Below are 26,454 nucleotides of genomic sequence, written 5' to 3' on the forward strand. Positions count from 1 at the left end.
TGCTATGAACGGATTTTAAGTTTGGATTTTATTATATTAGCGAACGAGGATATAGTTTGTTTTCAATCTTTATATTTCCCCTTTTTTTAAAAAAAAAAAAAACAAAAACCCTCTAGCTGGGTTGAGTTCTGAATTAACATGCTGGTTTAATAACACTTTCTCGTCTAATTCGATGGCTTATTGATGAATTTAGATGTTCTGACTTGCGAGGTTAAGCAAAATCAACTTCCATAGGAAGCTGTTGTATTTCCGTAGTAGAAGAAGATTCCTCAGAGTTGTGTCTTTGTTTGATAATGCGAGTAAAGATTCCTCAGAGTTGTGTCTTTGTTTGATAATGCGAGTAAAGATTCCTCGGAGTTGTGTCTTCGTTTGGTGTGGAAACTCAGATTCCCACCAAGATGGGGTCTCTCTCTCTCTCTCTGGAAGGGCCCAATCATGCTCTTCTTTGAAGACTAGGGCTCCAAGTGTCTTGCCTTCGTGCCTTGCACGATTCTTGCTTCGTCTTTAGGTTGACCAGCTGAAGGAGAGGGACTCCAACTTCAACCTTGAAACAATTAGAAAAATCGCTTTGACTTGTTGTTTTCCAGGTCTTGATGGCTTGCATGTCCCTGGAAGAGATACTTGGAGTTAAAAATGGCCAAGTCTTGGCTTCAACCTTGATAAATCAGCCATGCTTAAAACAGAACAAATTCAAGGGAAAATGCTGACAAGAAAGAAAGACGAGACCCCCACTAAGATTAAACAACTGGGAAACCACTTGCTATCCCTATATAAATCACCCTCTCTCTCTCTCTCCTCTTCAAAACATTTGCTGAATGGAATATCATCAGTTCCAAAAGCAGCCTGAAGGGGTCTCACCTAGCAAACCAAGCAAATTCAAGGAGAGATGCTTAAGCAACAACTCCAAAAACAAGTTCGTTGGAGTTAGACAAAGGCCTTCAGGGAAATGGGTTGCAGAGATCAAAGACACTACTCAGAAGATCAGAATGTGGCTTGGGACCTTTGAGACAGCTGAGGAAGCTGCTCGAGCTTATGATGAAGCTGCCTGTCTTCTTCGTGGCTCGAATACTCGAACCAACTTCAACACTCATGTTTCTTCCAACTCTCCTATTTCTACGAAAATTAGAAACCTTCTCAATCGCAAAAGGAGTTTGAAACAAAACTCTTCCACAACTCCCCCCGCGAAATCTACTATTAGAGCCAGCACCATAGTTAGTACCACGAGTGCTTTCAATAGTAGCGTTGATGGTTTTCCATCATCTATTGCTAGCCATGCTAGTTATTTCAATGGCATCAAACAAGAAAACCAAATGTTTGACAATGCTTATAGACCAGACTTGAGTGGCTGCTTTGGAGGGCTTGAACCGGTCACTTCTCAGTTCCATCCCTCGTGCTCATTCCCATCTGGGTTTGATCCTCACATTCCATATATTCAAGAAAGAATGGAGCTCCCAAGGGATGTTGGTTTGTTGTCTGATGCATCATCCTGCGTAGAATTAGCCGTATTCGAACGCATGAAGGTGGAAAGGCAGATCTCAGCATCGTTATATGACATGAATGGAGTGAATGAGTACTTTGAGAATTCTAATGATTCAAGTGAGGCTCTCTGGGATCTCCCTACACTCTGTCAATTGTTCTGTCCTAGTTAGTTCTCTCGATTTTTTTGAAATTTGATGCAAGATTCTAGAAAGATATAGACAGCAGCTGTGTTTTGATATCATATACTATATGAATTTTATTCATTCATAGATGAATGAATTCCTTGAGATTTTGCTTTTAATGATGTTACAAGGCATGAACACAGTTATTCATACAAGTAATGTTTCACACTTCTTACCCATGTTTTATGCCATCTTCTTCCAAATTCTCCCAAAATATATTTGACGAGCACTTATTCAATGTTTCTAGAATATCTCCTTAATAAAATCTAGTGCAATTTATGGCAAATTATTATAACTTAATTTTAATGGATACGAGAGATCATGTCATTCATTCATATAATCCAAGATATTGGCAATATTGGATTTTAGATAGTAATTACTCATGCTATATTGAGGGTTGAATCATATTTTTTTTATATATAAAAATATATTTTGGTTTTGTTAATGTGCTTTTTAATATAATAAAAAATTAAACTATATACATATTGACTTGATATTACCTGATTGATTTCGTAGATTCAAAAATAACTTGAATAACCAATAAAAATATAGTTTGACTTAAAAAACCAAGATAATATTTTTTTTTTAATATTGAAACGATAATATATTAGATTAACTCAGATCAACTCAGGTTAATCTGCTAAATCCACTATCTAAGTGATAAGACCTTGACAACCCTATAAAAAACAAATAATTTTTTTTATTAAACTCAATTCTCAGTTAACTCAATGTTGAAGGATGAAATTAAAAATAAAATTCAACTAAAAAAAATAGTCAAGTCAACCTGGGTTAACCTCATATAAAGCAAATCAAAATAAATTATGAAGTTTAATTTTCAATCGATTCAATATTGAAGGATGAATTGAAAAAAAAACACAAATAAACCACCAGAGTCAATAGAGCAAACTCACGACCCGGATCATGAGACCGAGATAACCTCATAAAATACAAACTAAAATAAATTATGAAGCCTAATTTTTAATCAACACAATATTGAAGGATAAAAATAAAAAACAATTTGATAGAAAAAACGAAAAAAAAAATGACTTGGATTAACATATTAAACTCGGATAAGGAGATTGGAAGGACAAAAAAATCAAGTCATCCTACCTAACTCGCAAAACTTATGACCTAGTTCATGAGACTGTGATAACCCATAGAAAAAAATCAAAAAATAATTATGAAAATCAATTCCAATCAACTCAATGTTGAATAATGAAGTAAAATAACCCGAGTTAATACGGCTAACCCAAAAAATCCATTACCATTGTAACTCTATAGAAAACTAATAAAAAACAAGTTATAAAATCCAATACCTAATAAATTCAATGTTAAAACTAAAAAAAATAAAATTTTAAAAAAAAATCTAAAACTTTTTAAGGACTAAAGTGATAGTATATGTTAATAAAAATCATTTTTAAAATTTTATCAAATAATGTAATCGGAACATGAACAATAGATCATTAATTCAAATCCTATCAATCCCATTATTTTTAATTAAATTAAAAATTCTTACACAAAATCTATTTTTCATGGAAAAAGTATTGTATATTACATGTGATTTACTGTGGATTATAATAATAAAATTATATTTTTACCCTTGATGAAAAAACCATTTGAAATGGCCTACATAAACTTTTTTTATAGTGGATTTACTTTATTACCTTTAAAAGCAAAATTTAATTTAACTATCGCCAGGGCATTCTTGATTTTTTAATTTTTTTTTAGAACAGTGCAATGACTTTATCACCATCAAAATAACAATTCTCAAAGCATTTTTGCAGGTACAAAATCATCATTTAATAATGGTTTGTTAACAATATCTATTTGGTCTTTGGCTGATTGTCTTTTGACACAAAAAAACAAAAAGTTGTTAACGCGTGCGTGTCAGCCACTCTATCGACTTTGGGTGACGCATGTGGATGACTACGATGGTGTAAAAAATTATTCTGTCGTGTCATTTGATGCGTCCCAACATTCTTTTCCTTTTTGGGGCAGCGCATATATGATGATGATGTCCAGTTTAACATCGATTTATTCTTTTTTCGCTTTATTTTTCTCTCATATGCCTTGATTTTCACACTGCCTGTGGAGAATATCACAGCAGCTTTTAAACTTCTTTTCCTTTCAGGTCTAGACCTTGTTTTATTTGAAAAAATCACTTAGAATTAGAATATATATTTTTTAATTTGTCTTGAAGATTTTCATCTCTCAAATTTGGCCCCAACTTTTGAATTTTTTTTTTGTGTCGGATGAATTATAGATTTTATTTGTTTCTTGCAATTTCTTCCTCATTCTTTTTTACTTTCATGTTTGGTCCTGCTTTCTTTTATTGCTATTTTTTTTTCTAATTATATCATTCAAAATTAAAGTGGTTGGGGATTGAGCTTCTTATAAAAAGTACTTTTAGTTGAGGTTGGTTTGAAAAAATAGATGTTTGGTTCAAACTGTAGTTGAAATTGAGGTTGAACAAAAAGTAGTTTAATGTGTTTGGTTAAAAATGCTTTTGAAATTGAGGTTATAAAATAATTTTAAAAAATATATATTAATATTGATGGTTTTTAAATATTGTAGATTTAACTATTGCTATTATATCATGAAATAAATAATATTTTATATAAAACATTTTTTATTGTTCCATTAAACTATCTACAATTCCATCATGTATGAAATACATCCGACAATGACTACAGTTTTCACAAATTTCTTAAGAGCACAACAACATCAAGTAAAATATAATCAGGAACAAAATTGAGATTGCGATCAATTTTTGTAAATGCGGCGTCATCAAGCGATCTCCGTCTAATTTATGTAGTCATTGAATAATGTTTAACACTAATTTTCTGAATAAAACACAATTAAAAATAAAAAATATTTTTTTATTTTGTTGGGTTGGACCTGGTTCAATGCATTTTTAGCGTTGAACCGGAATGGTCCGGCGGGAACAATGGCTCCACTGTTCATTGCAGAAAAGCCACACGTGAACAGTGGAGCATGTTCATGGGTTTTTTCATCCCAAGAAGCACCAACGAGCTGCTTCTTGTAACCTGTGGTTGTGCCACAGTTAATGGTGGGATCCACCAGTGTAAAATTGTGGTAGAAACATTACCAAACAAGAAAAATTGTGGTTGTGGGTGAACCTCACCCGCAAACACAATACCAAACAACCACTTACTTTAGTCCAAGTTTGGGACTTCATGGGTTGCGATTTTTAAAGATTAAGTTTGATTTAGAGAATGTTCCCAGGTTTATTTGTTTTTTAATGTTATTGAATTGGGGTTATATATATATATATATATATATATATATATATATATATATCAAATTTATTAAATTCAATCGACTAATCGAGATGGTCTCAAATTTCTTTTAGTTATTTGAAAATCCTAGCATTGTCTTAACTTATTTTCTTTTAAGGTTGAAAAATTTATCCCACTCTAAAGTTTTGCACTAATCACCAGTAATCACCAGTATAGGTTCACAAGTTTTGTTTTTTTCTTCTAAATATTTTTTTTCACTTTGTTTCGTTGTAATTGGATTTTTTTATTTTGTTTTGTTGAGTTACATTATTTTTTCACTATCTGATTCCCACATTAATTGTTCTGAGTGAGTTAATATAGTGTATCACTATCTCAGTAGCTTGAAAAACATATTCCGTGTAAATTGTCACCAAGAAAAATGTTTCAGCGGTTATGAATTAAAAAATACTTGTAAAAGGCTACATTTTGGAGGCAACCATTCCTAAGATATCATGTCTCAAATAAGAGTTTTTCTAAGCCCAATAAGCAAATTTATTCACTCGACAAGCAAAAGGGAGCGGAGCAGCGCATTCGGCGAGCACAGATGGCTGGAACATTCATGCCCTTCGCTTTCAAAAGGGGTGCAGCAGCAGGCACGGACGCTAGGAAAGTACCTAGGATTTTATCGAATGCCAATCTGCTCGACACGAGGCAGCATGAAAAGAAAAGAGCACGCAGAAATAAGAGAAGGCAAACGCAGAAATGACGAATACCTTCATTCTGAAATGTCGAACTCTTTCAACAACCAAAAAAATGTCGAACTCGAAACCATAAAAACACATTAAATAAGAAATATTTTTAACTGTTTTACTGAAGGATAGCAGTGCCACAAATCACAAACATAACAGCTGCGAAGCAAGAAGGGGAGGGTTGGTGGCCAGACCCTCACGGTCCTTCTCGATTGCTGGTTGGTAATTACTTATTCGTAATCTTCATTGTCTTCTTCATCATCTACACCTTCAGCACCAACTTCCTCGTAATCCTTCTCAAGGGCAGCCAAATCTTCACGAGCTTCTGAGAATTCCCCCTCTTCCATGCCTTCACCAACATACCAGTGAACAAATGCCCTCTTGGAGTACATGAGATCAAATTTGTGGTCAATGCGAGAGAACACCTCAGCCACAGCTGTGTTGTTGCTGATCATGCAAACAGCACGCTGAACCTTGGCGAGATCACCCCCAGGTACTACAGTAGGTGGCTGATAGTTAATACCACATTTGAAGCCAGTTGGACACCTGTGGATTACAAGTAAAACCACATTTCAGATTAGTGATAAGTCGACCAATGGGAGAATGCCAGTTTAATGTTTCAAACTATCAAAGCATCAAGAAAACAAAAACTGAGAAGTGGAAAATTCGAGATTATCAGTGAAAATAATGTCAAGAATTGTTTTCAATTATAGAAACAGTTTCCCAAAAATGAGATGAACTAGTGATGCTCACGTATTTTAAACATGACCTTTCCTTAGTTTTCAGCTGTTTGTTTTTTCTTACCAGTCAACAAACTGAACAGTCCTTTTGGTTTTGATAGTGGCCACAGCAGCATTGACATCCTTTGGAACAACATCTCCTCGGTACATCAAACAGCAGGCCATGTATTTCCCATGCCTAGGATCACACTTAGCCATCATGCTTGCAGGCTCAAAGACAGCATTAGTGATCTCTGGAACTGACAACTGCTCATGGTATGCCTTTTCGGCTGATATGACAGGGGCATATGAAGAAAGCATGAAATGGATACGGGGATAAGGAACAAGGTTGGTCTGGAACTCTGTAATGTCTACGTTTATGGCTCCATCAAACCTCAACGAAGTTGTCAAGGATGATATGATTTGAGATATCAATCGGTTCAAATTTGTGTATGTGGGTCTTTCAATATCCAAGGATCTTCGGCAAATGTCATATATAGCTTCATTATCCAAAAGCACTGTCACGTCTGTGTGCTCAAGAAGGGCATGAGTAGAGAGTACACTGTTGTAAGGCTCCACGACTGCCGTTGAAACCTGCAACCAAAGAGAAACCCGTCAAAACTGAGTTCCCTAAGAGCAACTTGTTTTGCCTACCTGAATTCAAATTTGTAATTGTTCTAACACTTGCACACTTACAATGAAGGCAACATATTAATTGACCACAAAAAAGTCCTCGACGTGAGAAATAGCAAAAGGGTGTTGCACGCACTATGGGATAACACCCATGATATTTAAGTTATTTTGGCCATAAATTATATGATGCCCTTGAAATATGAACAAGCAGCCATTATTAGAATCATTCTTCCTTCAGCATTGCCTCATAGTGTCCGGGAGCAAGGAAGCCAGGGTTTACATTATTTACAAGTACGTACCTGAGGAGAAGGATAAATGGTGAATCCAAGCTTTGACTTCTTTCCGTAATCAACAGACAAGCGTTCTAACAGCAAAGACCCCAAACCAGAACCTGTTCCACCGCCAACAGCACTAAACACTAAAAACCCTTGTAAGCCAGTGCAGTTATCAGCCAACTTCCTCACTCGATCAAGGCAGAGATCCACAATTTCCTTCCCAACTACAAACCACAACTACATCAGTTTAATCCAGCAACAATTTAAAAGGCAAAATAGTTAACTAGCAACAATTTCCTTTACCTGTATAGTGTCCTCTAGCAAAATTATTCGCAGCATCTTCTTTTCCAGAAATAAGTTGTTCAGGGTGGAAAAGTTGCCGATAAGTTCCAGTCCTAACTTCATCAATAACAGTTGGTTCCAAGTCAAGGAAAATAGCTCTAGGCACATGTTTTCCAGAACCAGTCTCACTGAAGAAAGTATTGAATGCATCGTGTGCAACACCCACTGAAGCGTCACTGCAAAAAGGCATCACCTTTTTTAGGTCAGCAACCGCACCATGAATCCAATCCAAAAAACAAACAGGGCAAAAAAACACACAATATCATAACTACAACTTTGAATGTCAAAAGATTCACCGATTTAACAAAATACACTAGCTTTCAGTGAATCTCTCTTGAAATGCCAAATCATTACTGATCTTGGAAAAAAAATTATGGTTTTTCTACAGTTGATATGTTCGAATAACGTAAAATCAAAATCAATGAAGACCAAACATGTAATTATTCTTAAAAAAGAAGAAGAAGAAGAAGATGTTTGATTTGGTGATTTCAACACTTAAAATTATACAAGAGTTTAAGAGCAAAACGATCTTGATCCCATCAAAACTCATGCTTCAATACATGAGTACAAAAAGCAAACATATATAAAAACAAAATACCAATAATCCTATCAACATAAACATACAAAAACAGTAAAAGGTAAAAGAAAACAGAAACAGTATAGAACAGTAAAGAAAGAAAGAAAGAACCACTTGGCTGGTTGATCATCAAACACTAAAAAGCTTAAAACTTGATGAACAAAATTGAAAACCCAGAAAAATAAAGACACCTAGGCATCACTCCATCTGGCTGGATGCCATGTTCAAGACAGTAAAGCTCCCAACAAGCATTGCCTACTTGAATCCCTGCTTGCCCTATGTGTATGCTAATTATTTCTCTCATCTTCTTTCCTTCACTCTAAACACTCAAATTTTCTTTCTTTCTCTCTGTTCAGACACACAAAAACGCTCTCTCTTTCTCTTTGTTTCTTCGACGTTGCTGTTATAGATCGAAAAAAATGAAAGGCAGGCTGCAAATGATGAAAAAAGATTTTTATTAGGTTAGTATCTCTATGCAGAGTTGCTTTTTTGGGTAAACTATACTTCGATCCCTATAGATTCCGAAACATTTCATTCCGTTTTTAATTGTTTAAAATTTTAATTAGTCCATTAGATGTCGTTTAATTACTGTTCGCATAAATGATTAAGATGGTCTTTTTTTATATTTCAAAATAATAAAAATTTACTTTAAAATTATTTAAATTATACTTTTAATCATTATAAATTTAAAAATATTTTATTCTTCATCATACATTGTTATAAAACAAAAAAACTATTGAAACAATCTGTTCATCATGTTTTGAAATAATAAAAATATCTTATATATAAATTTATTTTATATTTTTGTTTTCCTAACCAAATATATTTATGTTCTTCTGTATTTATAACATTTATTTGTCCTATTTGAATCTGATTATATTTTTATGAAAACATGAATAATAATTGATTTTGATTACAAGATTTAAGATTAGACGAGAGATGTCAAATGATAAAAGTTAAATTGTTTTTATTTTTATTATGTGTTAAATCATGATAATTCAACTTGAATTTAATGATTTAGTTTTAATAAACATGACAATGTGTTAAAAACACTATTTTTAAATAATCACTAAAATTAAAAAAATTATATCTTTACTAAAAATCCATCATAAGAATCAATATTATTTTTTCAGGTCAAAATAAGATATTCTGATACATAAAAAGAAATTTAGAAAGAAAACTTGAAAAAATGAAAGGAATATAAGGAAATAATGGATATTCCTCTGGTTTCCATTAACTATTATTTAATGGTTAGGGACTGAAGTAGACTTTTTTAGAAGCTAAAGTTAATGTCGGAGAATTTAAATGGGATGAAAGTGAAAATACTTTTAATTCATAGTACCAAAATATATTTCTTCCACTTTCCTTTTTTGTTATTTTATTTTTGAATCGGGCAAGATGACTTGAAGTAGAAACAAATGAAATTTGATAAAATATTTGAAATCCGATTAAAGAAAGAAAAAAAGGGGGCCATGCCATTTGGCGCCAGCCTTACTCGGGACCCACTCCGACCTTGCCGGCCTACCCATGACGGCCCATCTGACCTAGAATTTTGTTGGGATTAAGGGACAAAAATGGGAGATAAGGGAAGTTTCTTAGGGTAATATTGGGCATGGGAGAAAAATGGAGGACCGTTTGGGAGGTGGGTGCGGTGTTCATTTCAAGAGATCATGAGCTTTTGTTTCACTTGCTGTTCATATGATCTTGTTTGTTGCTTCTGTTTGCTTTTAGGTTTTTTTATGGTTTTCCTCTTCTGTATCTTACTCCACAATGATTTATCTTGTATTTTAATCTTTGAATCTTCTACTACAAGAGTTGTTGTGTGGTATCCAACATCTCACAATCGAAAGAAAGTTGCTAGATTTCTAATTGCATTTTTTGAATCTTATAATTTTGTTTTTCGGTTTTAATGTTTCCGGTATTTTCCGACTTTTTTTTTTACGATAAAAATAGATTTTTCATAATTGATTTTTGTATTTTGTTAGTATCATATGATAAATATAAAATATAAAAATATAAAATAAATTTGTTTTTATAATAACTTTTAAGTGAATTTTTATACTCTCAAAATAAAAAGTATATAAAATTATATATTTTTTATATTCACAATCTTCGTAATATTAAGACAATAATCAAACAATACCAAATATATCGTTCATATCAGGATACTAATGAAATCTTGTATTTCTAATCCCTTTTAACTTTTAAATTTGAATATAAAATATAATAAATCAATTTATTAACCAGCCTAACCTCAAAATCTTATACTCTTGGTTATTAGTTTTTTTGTAATTAATATTTCAATAGAAAGTTTCAGTAAGAACAATGTAAGTCTGTGATGTATGTTAATTATCCAAACTACCATACCCCTAATCTTGATTCCTTTACGAGTAATTAGGTGATAGAATAAGTGAGAAATTAAAGGGATACATCATCAGCTGATGATAACAGCAACCACATTATCTCACAAGGTTAATGCAGCAGCCATGATCATGATCATGGTCACCTGCAAATCTGGAGATGAAGCTTCGAAATCAAGAGCTAGATTTGGTTTCTTGCTGGGGGTTGGACCAACAGAGCTGCTTTTATTAAAGATGTAACACATATAGTTACAAGTAGCAAAACAACATGCCGGCTAAATTACAAGGAAAAACACCCTTCTGCCTACATCTCTTTCAATGAATCTGATGAGTGTAAAGAGAAAAGGTTGTTCTTCTCCCCTCCCATTCATATCAGGAACGACAAAATCCCAAGAACAAAGAGTATACTATATGTTTAAATCTGCAGTTGTTTAAATCTGCAGATGGGAATTGATCACAATCAGAAATGGAAGAGCGACAGGGCATCTAAGTCCCAAGAATTTGCTGGCATTACAACAACCCTGTGTGTCCAAGTTTGTAGTAGACGAGGAAAATGACAGAACATGGACAGTTCATTTTATTTGTCCCCTCCTCTACATATCTCTCTGGTAGTAAAATTAATAAACGAGAGCTTCTTTCCTTTTTCGCTGTCAAGTGATGGCAGACCACCCTAGATGTATTGCCTTTTCATTAAGCTTTTGCATGCAATTAGTTACCATCAATTTGATATATATACGATGCAGACTTGATTTAAGGTGAATGGGGTCTTGGGTAAATTTATTAATGAGGTATTTTAAAATATTTAATTTTTTTTTTTTATGCATGGTGACATGTGAGTCTTGGACAATTTTTATTTTGTTAGTATTAAGTGAATATCTTGAACTATTTTTCAAGTGGTTACGGGGCTCTTGCCGGCTCTGATAATAGAAATAAGACCTCAACCAGAAGTAACAGGTAAAACAAGAATTTACTTAGACAAACGCACAAACACATGGAAGACAACCAAGATTCCTAATGTCACTTGACAGAGTAGGATGCCTGTGATATGTGTTCAATAATTTATCAAATTCCAGAAGACAGGGAGAAGACTGTATGCGGAGAGATCTTGATTTTCCTGATGTTATATTATTATAGCTGGTAGCATCAAGTACATCTGAGTGGAAAAGGGTTTGGACTTTGGAGAGTTAAAAGTGTTGGGTAATTTTTTAATGGCTTTTTGAAACTCCTACACTACACATCTTGCCTTTTTATAGCTTTTCATTTGAGTTTTAAATGCTCAATATTGATTAATTAATCAAGACAATCCTGATCTATGTTAAAAGATTAACTAAAATAGGTGTAACAAATCAGAACTCAGTTAGAACCAAAGCCTCCCGGTTCGAGGAGTTGTCTTTAGCGGTGTTTCTGCCGCACGTTAGATCTTCATTCTATAAATTAATAAAATATTAATTTGTTTTTTTAATAATTTTTATATTAATTTAAAATAATTATAAAAATTTACTCAATTAAGTTTTTATTTAATTTTTATATGTCTAGAAATATAATTCATGTATTAATTATATTCTAATTTTTAAAATATATTTTACTAAAGTCATATTTAATTAAATCATCCTAGTTTAATTTTTGATTGTTGGTTCTTAACGTGTGTGGCCCATTAAATTCCTAATATATTGGTCCAAATATAAATTCTAATTCTAATTAAAAAAATTAAATAATTTAATTTATTAATAATTCAATAATTGATGATCAATTTATATTTAAAGATCATGTGCATCATCTAATAATGTGTTATAATCCTTCAAATATTAGAAAAGTCATTGGTGGTTTTACTTAACCTTTCAGTGACCGGTTGCACGGTGTAATTAATTTTATTTCATCAATAATATTGTGATTGAAGCATGTCTACCATATTAAATCATATGGTAGACATGCTTAGTGATCTTAATATGGGCATAAATGATATTTTCATATGAAATTCTCATGCGATTCAGTTCAGTATATATATCTTATGATAAGCATCTACATATTAGTTTTAGGTATCCCTTATATCTCAACTTGTGAGAACAACTATTTCTTTCACAAATACAATGAACATAAAATGTATCAGTCTCTACGGCTCTAATAAAAGTCTAGTATTTAAGAAAACATCGATCAAGAATATTTTAGAAACAATACTTTGATGCAATAAAAATTTCATAATTATAATAACTTTATAATTTTCTTTGCAAAATATCTTTGTCTCATAAATTTTATCTTTATTCCATATTCATAATTAATCTAATATTATATAAATATTAAAAATAAATTAAACTTTTATTAATAATAAATATAATATACTCGATAATTTCTCTCCTCACATGTATAATTAAGAAGGTAAATTAATTTATTAACATGACCATGACTAGTCTAGAAATTTTATGGTTTTGCCGGAGTAACTAGTTATATACGAGACATGCACAAAAAGGGGAGACAAAACATTACATGATGCCACAATAAAATACCATAATTAGCTGGAAGTCTCTAACTTGATAGATGCAACTCTTTTTTTAATCATTAATATTTAATCAGTTTATATGTATTTTAATTAATTTTTTAAGATTAAAAAATTAGTACTCAGATAAGTCTTTCATAACCTTGAAATTTATAGATGATTAAACAATTTTTTTTATTTACACCTTAGATATTCATCCTTGATCAAATTGCAAAAGAATGAATGAGTACACAGCATGTTACAGGACAAATTAATGTTATGAAAGATTTGGTATAAATCACCATGACAAACATGCAACGCAAACTCCCTGGTGTGGGAAACTTGTATGATCATCATGGGTTTATCAGCCCATCCTGCAGAGACAACAGCCTCCTCCTGGGACTATCGACAAATTAAGGCATTGCCATGTGCACAGGCTATCTTCACGTCCTGTCCTGGCAACTTTGCTTCTCACCGTTCACCGTTCACCGTTCACCAAAGAATAAGGCCTCTGAACAAATATACGCATGTAAAAAACGCCTGTATGCTATCAACCTGCCTAAGATTACATTTGTTTAAAGGCATTAATTAAGCCGATATATAAGAGATACGACCTTAAATTTACTCATATAAGAGATACGACTCTGCATTTGTTTGAAAATGGAGCAAATTGGTTTATATATAATTAAAAAAGAAGGAAGATAATATAGAGCAAATTAAAGCCTAACAGATTGCTGTGGGATATAGAGTTTTTTTGAAGGAAAATACTATAAAAAACTGTGAATCTGAATTAAGTTGGACATGTCCCTTTTCATGGATCGCAACAGCACCTGCATGGGAATGCAGCAGCCACAAATCCTTTATTATTATTATTATTATTATTATTATTTCACGTGTTGCAATCCTAAGCATATTTCTGTTGATACATTTGCATGTTACCTAGTTAAGATTACACCGTGCCTCTTGGCAATTTGTGCAGATCTTAGACATGAAAATTAAATCTTACTAGTTCTAATTAACCTTGAATAAAAGAGTGGATCTAGCAATCCTCTTACATTAAAAAAATAAAAAGAAACACCATATATATAGCTTCAAGCCAAGATTGTCAAGCATCGATGGTGTTTGAGGAATATTTTAATCATATTGTATGTATTTTTTTCATGTGTTGCGATCGAGAAGGGCATGCAGTGGCAGATGCAGAACAAATTTATTTCTTGGTTGTAATTTGTTTTTTGCTCTTGTTTTATTTCCTAGCTATGAGTTTTTCTAGCTGGCCTTTTATCTTTAAATAAAATCTTCACCTATTGTCATGAAAAAAACACCATTTCTAAAAAAACTTAAAGATCATGATGAAACCGAAACCAAAGTTGTTAAATCCGGTTCAATTCATGATTTAATTTAAAAATATATGGTTATAGGTTGGATATATTCATCAAAATTGACTTGGATTAATTTAAAAAGATGTTGTTTTAGTTTTTTTAAAATAAAATAATGATATTTTAATTTTTTTTAAAAAGCTCAAATTGGATTTTGATTGGCCAGCAAAGTCACTAATGATTATAAATTTATTTATTGATCTATTACCGAGTTTAATAATAGTAGATGAACAGAAGACAGTTACTAAGGTTAAGCCCTACGAATCAAACAATTTTGCTACCAATTTCTTGTTTTTTTTTCTTTTTTAGTGTCCCTGTCCTTGTTATGCATTCCTGAAATACCAAGTCCACCAATGAGACAGCTAATCTTTGTCTTAAAATCCCAAGTTATATTTTCCTCTCCTCATTACGAAGACAATGGCGACAATATCGAGAGGGATATCGCTGCATCCAAGGAAAACATTCAAGGACATTATCGTAATTCGAATATTTAAGAATCTGCCGATCCTGGGTGGTTGGGCAAGCTGGGATTCTCGTGCATCGTGCAGCATTAGTTTTATGACAGAAACTTACCGAAGTAACCTCACAATACCTTTTGATTTACGCTTGAGACATATTCACTGAAAACGTCGCCCATTCTTTAGAACTTCAGATCTTCGAAATGAAAAAAATAAAAAAAACGTTGAAATGGATTAAAAAATCCCAATAAATCCTACGAATATAAAAGAAATATCCCAAATGATAGCTTATTTATGTAGTGTGCAAAATTAGTGAAAATAAAATAGATATTTTTCTATGTTATTCCTATTTTGAATAAAACATAAATTCACTCTAAGAATATTTATGTTTTTATTTTAATATTTTTTTATCGAATATGTTTATGTCTATATTTATTTTCTCTCGGCTAGAAACATGCCCTCAAGTATTTGTGAATGAAATTACTTATTTATCCTCGCTAATTTGTTAAGGTTAGGTGATACATGAGGGGCTCTGTTGTGTTTTGAGTCCAAGGCAAGTAAAGGTTTGCCTTTCCTCTAACAGGTTCAAGTCAAGTCAGTCTTTTTTATGCACTATTGAACTAACCATGTCCAATTTATCGCTGCTGCTGCAAGTTGGACCGACCGTTTTTCTACAATTCAATAAATAAAAGCAACTACTCTAAGGTGGTCAAAATGACTGTTTGGTGCATTCCACCATGTTTTTAATGATCCCCATGACCTTTTCTCTTTGAAAAAAAAAAAAAGAGTTAATGGAAAATGATGGGAGTCTTGGGAGTTTGGTTCTTGTGTCCATTTATACTTGCTTTTTAAGAAGCTTTAGAACTATATTTACTTAAATTATTCTTCCTAAATTAAATTAAATGGAGGATTGTGCTTGTCTAATGCAGTTGAAAACATTTATAGAAGACCATCAAGCAACACCCTTCAAATTAAAAAAAAAAAAACACTTTCTCATCAACTAATTCATTTAAAATCTATCCAGTTAATTACAAGTACATGTAAAATCAAATTCAAGAAAGGGCAATATTGTCAATCAATCTCACCAATTCTTAAATTTTGTATGATGAATATTGCTACTTGCTTTGTTCCCACAAATAATCTCATGTCACCCTCCTTCACATCCAAAATAGAAAATAAATAAATAAACAGAGAGAGTGATAAATGCCTCCAAAATATTTCCTCCTCAACAATATATATTAAAATAAAAATAAAAATTAGGGAGGGTTTTCTTTCTTCCAAGCTTTGTGTAGTCCTATATACTGCCTCCTTTACTTCTCAGTTCTTATATCCCCTTTCTCTCTCTCTCTCTCTCTCTATTTCTTTGCTTCTTTTTGGCAAATCCCAGATTCCCCTTGAGGAGTTTTTGAATCCAAAAAAGAAGGGAAGGAATGGGGGAGGAGAAGAAACCACAATCACTCGGTGTATGGCCTACTGTTAAACCTTTTGTTAATGGTGGTGCATCTGGTATGCTTGCCACCTGTGTTATCCAGCCAATTGATATGATTAAGGTACAAACCTGTGTTTCTTTGGATTTTGGGGGTTTGTGGTTGATTATTTTATGTTTTTGTGCTCTTTGTGATATGAAGTTTGAATCTTTTTTAGCTAAAATGACCTTTTAGATCTGGGATTTGAGGTTTTTTTTTTAAAAGGTTTTGTTTGGTTTGATGGTGTAAAGTGGTTTGTTGAGGTCTGTGTTTTGATGGGTTTTTGCGTTTTGTGTAGGTGAGGATTCAATTGGGTCAAGGATCAGCTGGTGAGGTGACAAGGAATATGATAAAGAATGAGGGTTTTGGTGCTTTATACAAGGTTTGAACAATTTACTTTAAATATTGGATTTTTGGTTGCGTGATGTTGATTTAGTTTCTCATTTATAAGATCTGTGCTAAGGGATGGATCTCCATTGCTGTTTAATTTGGAGCTCAGCTATCATTTCACAGGGAAAGGAATTAAACTTTCCAATTTGAATGCTTTAAGAGGAGGTGTGGTTTGTGCTCTTTCGATAGAAAATTGATAGATTTGATCTAATATAATATGTCCTCTAATTTGTGAGATTAAAACAAATTTGTAAGATTTGATATTGGTTACTTGTTTGTGTCTTAATTTTTGGAGATCACCTCAGAAATGGCATCAACGAGAAGCATTTAACTTGACCAATTGAATTCCTAGTGTCTTTTGAATTAAGACGTGTTTTGTTGTTGTTAAATTTAAATCTGGTTCGTGTTGTGTGTGCTCTGTGTCTCATTACCATGTTGATGATCAGGGGCTTTCTGCTGGACTGTTGAGGCAAGCCACTTATACAACTGCCCGGCTCGGAACATTCAAGTGAGTGTTTGAAAATATTTGTTATCAAACTATAATGTTGTTGTCCATCTTCTAACTTCTAATTAAATCAAGCTTACTGAATTCCTTTCTGTCTTTGTAAGGATTTTGACCAGCAAAGCAATTGAAGCCAATGATGGGAAGCCCTTACCTCTATATCAGAAGGCTTTGTGTGGGCTAACAGCTGGTGCGATTGGAGCATCTGTGGGCAGCCCAGCGGATTTAGCACTCATCCGTATGCAGGCTGATGCCACTTTACCTGTTGCTCAGCGCAGAAACTACTCAAATGCTTTCAATGCCCTCTACCGAATTGTTGCTGATGAAGGGGTTTTGGCACTCTGGAAAGGTGCTGGCCCTACTGTTGTAAGGGCAATGGCTTTGAACATGGGGATGCTTGCTTCTTATGACCAAAGTGTTGAGTTTTGCAAGGATTCTCTTGGTTTTGGTGAAGGTGCTACAGTGTTAGGTAAGATTCTTTGCATGCATGATATTTATATACTTGTATCAATGAGTATTAATTTTTCAAAACTATTCCATTGTTAGTTATGCACGCATCAGTTGAGCATGGCATGAACAATCACTGGGTGTACATATTACATAGATTTAGTCAAAGATTTGAAAAGTGGATCTTAGTCTAGCGTGTTTTTTTTTCTGTTCATTTCTAAAATGTATGTATTTTGTTTGTTACGCCATCTATATTAGGCATGTTCATTGATTGAATCTGACATTCGAATCACCATGTGGCTAATATTTCAGCTGAACACAGTAAGCATGATGTGTTACAATGGCTAACAGCTCCCTTTATCCTCTTTATTTCCAGGTGCAAGTAGTGTTTCTGGATTTTTCGCCGCAGCTTGTAGTCTTCCATTTGATTATGTCAAAACTCAAATTCAGAAAATGCAACCTGATGCCCAAGGAAAGTATCCATACACTGGCTCCATGGATTGTGCCTTAAAGACACTCAAGTCAGGAGGACCGTTCAAATTTTACACTGGATTCCCTGTTTATTGTGTCAGAATTGCTCCTCATGTCATGGTACTTATCTTCCCCCCTCCCTCCTTCCCTCCATGCATTTGTTTGCTCATCTTTCATGACTTTGTCTGCTTAGCTATGGCTGATTACTTAACTGTTTTTAGATCACCACATAGAGTTCTTATTGCTGAATGTTTTGCATATGCAGATGACCTGGATATTCCTTAACCAAATTCAAAAGCTGGAGAAATCAGTCGGGTTGTAGTTTCCTGCAGAGACGGGATTCGCGATGAGTCAAGCTATCAAAATAACGGCATTTGGTTGTGTACTTTTGTTGTAGTTTCTGGCTGGTTCTGGTGGTTCACACCCTGTTTGACTTTCAAGTCAAACCAATTATTTTTGAAATTCTTACTGTTGAATTTTAAGTAGGATTTCTGAATTTTATGCTTATCAGCACCTACAATTTATAGGGTGTGGAAGGATTTGAATTTTTCATAAAACCCCTTTTGAAATCAATAGAGCTCCTCATTTCAATCCTTGAGAAGAGAGAATTAAAAATACATTTTGTACTTGATGAACAGGTATTACGGATCAACTTTTGTATTCTTAAAACCTCGTAATTTGACCTTGGATCTCAGCATGTTCTTCTTCATCCTGCCTTGTGTTTATTTTCTCTGGATGTTCAGCACCTTAAAAGTTACAAGCTATGATGTAAACAGCCATGAATTGGGTCCAGATAAAGCTAGATTCGGTTCTCGCTACGAATTGGCAATGTATCAGGCGCTAGTTCAAGTCTCTTTCAGACTTTTCCCAGGTGATGGATAACAACTGGATTGCAATGAGAGTGATTTTAGGCTGTGAGGTGTTCGATCCTTTTACTACATTGTGCTGAAGGAGGATGGAGATTGATGATGGGATGAGTTTCTTACCAGGATATATTGTAGGAATATATTATAATATCACCATTATAGTTCGAAAAGAATATTAATATAATCTATATTAATATTTTTTTAAAAAATGTAGAGGTTAATGTGTTTTTTTAAAATATGGATAACAAAAAGAAAATGGAGATTGTTGATTGCTCTTAAAATGAGTTTCAACTTTATAAATAATATATGAAGATTGAGGTAACCATGCCAAAAATGCTTCTCCCCATAACATTTCAACAGTAAACCTAATTCAAATAAATCTAATTCATATTTTATCTCCTCGTTTATTTAAACCTAATTCAAACAAATCCAATTTATATTTTGGAGGTTTTTAAGAATAAATCGAATGTGAAAAATAAAATATTTTAAAAGAAGAATATAACATGAATTTTAATATTCTCCAATATTTCAATTAAATTTTATGGCATTATTTTTTTTAATCTATTAATATTCTATCTATCCTATAATGCTATTACTTATATTATAAAAAATAAGAAAAAACAAATACAAGAGAATATAATAAAGAGTAAATTATTATTTAATCCCTTAATTTTCTATAAGATTTTAACTTAGTCTCTCAATATTAAAAAATCTACGGTTATATCCTTCCCTTTAATGCCTTGCTTATAAATGAGTCCTTTTGATAATGCAATGCTAGTGAGCCGTATCGCATAAGTGTGTGCGATAAAAATTGTTTTTTTAAATTTTTTTTTATTTAAAAATATATTAAAATAATATTTTTTATTTTTTAAAATTCATTTATGATATTAGCACATCAAAATAATAAAAAAACACATAAAAAATTAATTTAAAACTAAAAAAATTCAAGAATTTTTTAAAATATAATTGAATTGATAAACACCATGTAAACATTTTAAAGCTAAAATTTTGATTATTGAACAGTTTAGTATCGTGCAGTAAACAAAGGAGCATCTTGTAAGGAGAGAATCAGAGGGGAGGAGATAACTGTAGTTTTTAGGAAACCAAGGGATTAAATTACAATGACACTGAGAGCTGAGGGACTTTATAATAATTTACTTTACAGCAAATCAAAATAAAACAAAAGAAGATGATGTCAAAATTACCCTCATATCCTTTTTCAGTGAAATCAAGACTTTATCCCTAGATAATTTTTTAGTATATTTTTTAAAAAATAAAAATATTTTTTTTTATTTTAATATATTTTAAAATAAAATTATTTTTAAAAAACATTCCAACATTACCATACTAAAACACGGAAACAGTATTGGGTTGCTGCGACGCCCGCATCAGCCAACATTTGGATTAGTCTATTCTTTACCTTTAATTCTTGCTATTATTATTACAGGCAAGATTAATACACTCCTCGGTCCAAGATAATGCAGCCTATCAAGGCCAGAAACCTGATGCGTTAATTAATTGTCAGCTCTCAGAAAAGGTGGAATCAACACTGGTTTCCTTTAGGCCCTCTTTTCTTCTGGTTCATTAACTCACCGGACCACACTGGCTAACTGGTCTCGGATTTTGTAAACTGGACCCTGCAGGATATATCAGCCCTGTTCAGGGCTCATGTGGCAGTCAAGAGAAGGAATCTTCTTGAAGGAAAGTTAAAACGATACCTCCACCACCCAGAAAAGCAAGTCCCTCTCAATCAGATTATCAAATTGCAACACTTAATGGGCTACTTGAGACCAGATCCATCACCATTGCCAGTTAATATATGAATATATAGCATAATAAAATCAAAGAAAAATGCCTAAAAGTGAACATTAACACAACACAACATAACCAACGACAGCAATAGCAGTTGCAGTTGTCACATTAATTCTCAGAAATTTATAACAACACAACCGGCTCATTGATGTTGAGAGAAGAGACAGATTCACAGAAGCAAGAATCTAGTTGTGCAGCAGGTAGAATCTCACATGGAGGCTACTACAAGAAACAACAAGTGCTGGAATGGAACATATTTGAGAATGGCAGTACCGTGAAGTGCTTGAGTACTACAATCCATGCCACCTATCAAGAAAATGAGTGATTACAGGAACGTGGTATGTTAGAAAGGAGAAATAAGTAAAGCTGAATGTATTGACGAATTCAATTTATCAATACCTAGATTTGGTGCTCGTGTTAATCATCCAAAATATCTTTTCACCTCTGCTGCATAAGATGTTTCATCGTTGGGATCATAAATCCCGTCGTATTGGAGACATGGTACATTCTTGACCATCCAGTAGTCTTCCCCTCCATTGCATGGCAATCTTTGGGTGGAGTCATCTGGCATCCCTGCAAATGACAATTCTTTGAGGTCTTTCAAGTGTTGGATTCCTGAAGGCACCTGTCTCTGTTGCGGGCAAGCTCCTATAGCTAGCTCTTGAAGAAGGGGCAACGCTCCTTTTTCTATTATAATGGAATTCAATCCAGAAAGAGAAAGCCACTTAAGCTTAAGAAACCCTCCTTCAAAATGCACTTCCTCTTCATCGTATCCACAAAAGAGCCCAAGAGATTTTAAACTGGGCAAAGCTTGAAAGACTTTAACTGGATCATCAGTCAATCTTGAAAAAACTAATCCCAACGCAACTAGATTGTTCAGTTTGGAAATCCAACATGGCAACATTTCTGATTTCCCATGAAGGTATAGACTTTGAAGGTGAGGAGGAGGAGAAGACATTGTTTGCACTTCAAGAATCTCATCCTTGTTGACAGAAAAGACAGATAGTGTTGAGTACTTTAGCATCCTTTAGGCTTGAGTACCTTAGATGCAACAAGTTTCCCAGTTCTTTGGGGATGCGATCTATGGGATACCTTTCAAAATCTAACATGGTCAAAAGCTTAAATTTTGTAAATATTGCAGAGATTAAAGGCTTCTGGACATCAACTCCATTGAAGACCATGACAGAGCGAGTTTGAGAGTTGGTGATGCTGCTGCTCCTCGAAATGTTACTAATCACTTGTTTGCTTATGGAGAGTCGCCGTGCTATGCCTTCAATAGATGAGCAATTCTTGGAAATGTGGGGAAACTCAACTCCTCTGACTTGGAAAGAATGATGTCACGCACTAAATCATGAACTCAACATGTTCTAAGAATTCCTTTCAAACCAGCTTCATTCAGCTGAACCAAACTTCGATGGATAAGTTCAGTTAAGTATTCTTCTGCTGTCTCTTCTAACGTCATGCCTTGCTATTATTGTATAAACCCCTCAGCAATCCATAGTTTGATTAGTTTACTACGCCTGATCGAGAAATCCTCTGGCAACATACCGAAGTATAAGAAACAAGATTTGAGGTGGTAAGGCAGATCATTGTAACTAAGGAAGAGAATTTTTGTGATATTCTCAACATGCGGATCACAAACCAGTGCTGAACCGAGGTTATCAAGCAACCTTTTCCATTCGAGAACCACCTTTTCCTTGGTTGCTAGAAGTTCACCAACAGCCACAATTGCTAATGGCAATCCTCCACACCTTCTAACAATGTTATGAGATAATTCCTCCAAATCTTGAGGACATTTCCCTTGAAAGTCAAACTTGAATGCCTTCTTGCAAAAGAATTCCCATGCCTCTTGTTGAGGCAGAGGTTCCATCTGATAGACATGAACTAATGAAGATCGTTTGCCAAAGTTAGCAACATCCTTGTTTCTTGTTGTGGCCAATAATCTACTTCCGTTATCATTGTTGAACAAAGCATGCTCCACATCTCCCCAGAAGCCAATTTCCCATTCATTATCAAATACAATGAGATAGTAGATATTCTCTAAGCTCATATATCAAGGATGAGACATACATGGCAACAATGGTTTTAGGGACAAGCTGTTTTTTGCCTTCATAGAGTTTCTTTAGTATGCTCCTCCTTATCATATGATTGAGACACAGTGATCCACGCACGACATCCAAAGTGCTTCTTCACTTCGTGATTGTCATACACCTTCTTAGCCAGAGTGGTCTTCCCTATACCGCCCATACCAACCAAGGAAATCATAGTCCTTTGGGATGCTCCGCCTACCAAGTAGACTATCAAGTCATCTCTTGGAGATTCAATGCCAACAAGCTCACCTTCTTCAATGAAAAGAGATTCTTCTCGGGGATCATGCAATTAGACTGTTGTCGCATTGCTACTTGACGTGACATGCTCTGAAGAAATGAACCGGAATCTTTCACTTCTATCCTTGATTTCTTGAAGTCTTGCCATGATATCTTGAATCCCTGATACTATCTCATGACGCGGTTTCAATTTGCTAACCAAGGAACAGATGCTATACAGGATGGAGCCCATTAATCCACGTTGTTGATCACGATGTTGTGCCGCACAGGCTTCAACCATGTACGTATCAATGACATCTTCAATGCAGTAAGCTACTTCTCTTCCTTGTTTTACCCATGCTTTCACACCTTCACTGATTCCTTCTTTATCTGCCTTTGAATCCGCATCTTTTAGGAAAGCCCTGATGATTTCCAGATCGTCTTTGATACAAGCAACTTTTTTATGGACTCCTTTCAGTAGTTTCACTTTGTGAGTTAGCAAATGAACCAACTTGTCAATAGCAAGACTCATTGCTGCATCTGCCATCTCCTTTACTCTTTATCAACTTCGATCCTTTTCTAATACCTCCCTGTCCTGTGACCATCCATATAATCTAAAGCTAAGTTTCGTAGCTAGTAACACTATATATATAAACCAACCATGTCCTAATTCTCAAGAAATGAAAGTTTTAAGCTCAAAATGATTTAATCAATAAATTTATATATAAGAGAAGATAAATTTAGTGATTCTTTTATTAACCAGCTGCTGCTACACCTCTTATATAGCCACCCGTGGAGTTGAAGAAGCTTGACAAAAGCAGCAGGCCACTGCCCCACTGATGCAATGAAAATCAGACCAGCAGCTTGTGTTGACTAGCTAGCGGTCTGCTGACTTATGGTAGAAAAAGTTCATTAGTGATGTGCAGCCTTGAATCAATAGCTGACATTTATTTTCTCATTTTTTTGATGACTTTAACGAGGATGCTAAGCTTAAAGACTTGAACCCTGCCAACCACGTTGGCTTGCAGAAGATCTGTGTTAATTTAGTTTAATACCCCATTTTGCCCTTGCTTAACTTGATTCTTTGCCCTCTTTTGAGTTAATTACAGCTTAATTTCATGAATTTAATTAATTTAGCGGCTTTGTCAATTCCACATTGCTAGGGTGCTGAGCTCTTGTCAATATCCACTGATCGATTTTTTCCCCTAAAATATGTACCCTTTATTTTTTTCAGCCTAATGTTTTTAATTTGGTAAATTGGCCCTGAATTTTTGTATCAAACACAGATCAATGAGAGTCATTAACGATATCTGTTTTTTGTTTGTGTTTTCAAATTTCTGGAAACAATCCAAGTTCTAACGACTTTAAGAATTCCTGTGGTTATGATGAAATTGGAGAACAAGTGAGCTAGTATTCTTTGATTTTCTCTATAAAACTTTGTCATGCAACACCGGCAGGCTGTTTGGATTTTGATGAACTTCACTTCCATTGCTCTTGACTTTCTTACCACAGATGATGAGTAAAATGGGGGACTCGAGGAAAATAAATTTGAATCTTCGAGGTTGGATCTCTGACTTAAGGAATTCTGAGTTTCGGAGAAGCAATAAAAAAAATACCAAACACCTTCATAAACTTTTCTGAAAGAAATCCTGAAGAAATTTCTTCGACTGTAATTTTGAAGCAAAAGAAGTGTTGGAATGCATCCTGCTCCAGTGTCACTGTGCTAATTAAGGCAGAGAAGAAGCCAAGAGCCGAGAAGAGAAAATAGGAGCAGCCAAGCTTGCCCTTGAAAAGAATGGTTTTGCTCTTCCTCGTTACAGAGGTAGTATTCGACCATTCAACGGGAGACACGATATGTTCAGAGTGTGGTCTTGTCTTAGAATCTCACTCGATCGATGAAACATCAGAGTGAAAAACTTCTGCGAATGAATCAGGAGATAACGATCCAGTTCGTGTTGATGGATCCACCAATCCTTTATTAACAGATGGTGGTTCGATTTTTGGATGCTTTGATCTAATTCTAGACCTGGACCAAAATGCAGTAATGACCTTGATGGTGACATCAACTCTATGCAAGCTGTTGAACTGGCTCATCCGACTAATGAAACTGCCATGGAAACTTCCGTTCTGATCAACAAGAGTCTCCTCTGTGCTAGAAAAAGTATCATTTTCAGAGGGCAACGTTGCACCTTGTGCAGACTCGAAAAGATACGCAGCGGCTTTGCCAAAAAAGCTTGGCGGCACTTCGAGTTGCTCAAATTTCTCAAGAAGGCTAACATTATAAAAACGTTTTTGATCAATCTTTGCCCGCGCTATGCTGAGGGTGGAGAGATCTAAATGTTTTAAAGTAAAAATCATCAATATAAGTTTTCTGTTTATTTTAGCTATCACATTAACTGTAATCATTATTCTATTTAATTTTTTTTTATGATAATTAAAGTAAGTTAATAAAAAAATATTATATCTATTTTTGTGCCATTAAAAGCTAAGAAAATCATAAATTTGATAAAATAATGTTTAAAATATATTTAAAATTTTAATAATAAAAAACTGATTTATAATAATATTTAAAAATTATATCAAAATTAAAAAGAAAGTGAATCTGGTAAAAAAAACAAATTATAGACCCAATATAAACACAAATTCCTTAACATGTCTTACATGCTAATCAACTTAGCTACAACGCATTATCGTTATAAAACTATTAAAATAAGATATTAAGCCTATCCCAATTCTTTATAATAATATATATCCCAATAAATATTAAAAAATAAAATAGTAAGAATATGACTGAATTTATATAATAATAATAATAATAATGATGTTAATATATTTAGGTTTCGTTTATTAGCTGGAAAATAGTTTCTTTTTGGAAAATGGTTTTCTTAGAAAATAAATTTCTGAAAAGTAAATTATTTTTCGATGTTAGTGTCATGAAAAATAAGTTGGAAAACACTTCCTAGTGTTTGGTTATGTTATGAAAAATTATTTATTAATATATATTTTTTAAATTTATTAAAATAATGAGGAGCAAATTTTACAAATTAAAAAGTTGAATGAAAATGAAATTGAAAAAAAAATCTAATTTCATAAATTATCTTAAATAAAATAAATAATAATCATAATAATCAAAATAATAGATAGCAAATCTAACAAATAAAAAAATTAAAAGATGATGAAATTAAAATAATAATAATTACAATTTCATAAATTATTTCAAATAAAATAAGTAATAATTAAAATAATGAGGACCAAATTTGATAGATAAAAAATTTCAATTAAAAAAATAATAAAAGGAAAGCAAATAGCAATCATAAAAATGAGGATCAAAGTTA

The 26,454-nt window shown here is 33.4% G+C and overlaps 4 protein-coding genes across 4 annotated transcripts; 2 read left to right on the forward strand and 2 right to left on the reverse strand.

Moving 5' to 3' along the window:
* The first annotated feature begins 414 nt into the window (after window positions 1-414).
* Window positions 415-1,852, forward strand: LOC7461361 (ethylene-responsive transcription factor ERN1). Its single transcript, XM_024597343.2, has one exon. It carries the CDS (start codon window positions 816-818, stop codon window positions 1,647-1,649), a length of 834 nt encoding a protein of 277 aa, XP_024453111.1. The 5' UTR covers window positions 415-815; the 3' UTR covers window positions 1,650-1,852.
* A 3,801-nt stretch (window positions 1,853-5,653) lies between these two features.
* On the reverse strand, window positions 5,654-8,637 carry LOC7463572 (tubulin alpha-3 chain). The gene is made up of 5 exons (XM_002303962.4): window positions 8,387-8,637; window positions 7,580-7,794; window positions 7,301-7,500; window positions 6,454-6,962; window positions 5,654-6,195 (listed from the first exon to the last, which is right to left on the reverse strand). The coding sequence occupies exons 1-5, from the start codon at window positions 8,497-8,499 to the stop codon at window positions 5,880-5,882; spliced, it is 1,353 nt and encodes a 450-aa protein (XP_002303998.1). The 5' UTR covers window positions 8,500-8,637; the 3' UTR covers window positions 5,654-5,879.
* A 7,392-nt stretch (window positions 8,638-16,029) lies between these two features.
* LOC7461360 (mitochondrial dicarboxylate/tricarboxylate transporter DTC) lies at window positions 16,030-18,844 on the forward strand. The gene is made up of 6 exons (XM_002304819.4): window positions 16,030-16,409; window positions 16,624-16,707; window positions 17,162-17,223; window positions 17,325-17,686; window positions 18,041-18,255; window positions 18,401-18,844. The coding sequence occupies exons 1-6, from the start codon at window positions 16,290-16,292 to the stop codon at window positions 18,455-18,457; spliced, it is 900 nt and encodes a 299-aa protein (XP_002304855.1). The 5' UTR covers window positions 16,030-16,289; the 3' UTR covers window positions 18,458-18,844.
* A 3,162-nt stretch (window positions 18,845-22,006) lies between these two features.
* Window positions 22,007-23,078, reverse strand: LOC7461358 (toMV resistance protein Tm-2(2)). The gene is given in 2 exon segments (XM_024598157.2): window positions 22,007-22,853; window positions 22,985-23,078. Coding segments are annotated over 2 exon segments (777 nt in total). The 3' UTR covers window positions 22,007-22,170.
* Window positions 23,079-26,454: the final 3,376 nt, after the last annotated feature.

The sequence above is a fragment of the Populus trichocarpa genome, chromosome 3 (assembly GCF_000002775.5).
Source record: "Populus trichocarpa isolate Nisqually-1 chromosome 3, P.trichocarpa_v4.1, whole genome shotgun sequence".
NCBI lineage: Eukaryota > Viridiplantae > Streptophyta > Magnoliopsida > Malpighiales > Salicaceae > Populus > Populus trichocarpa.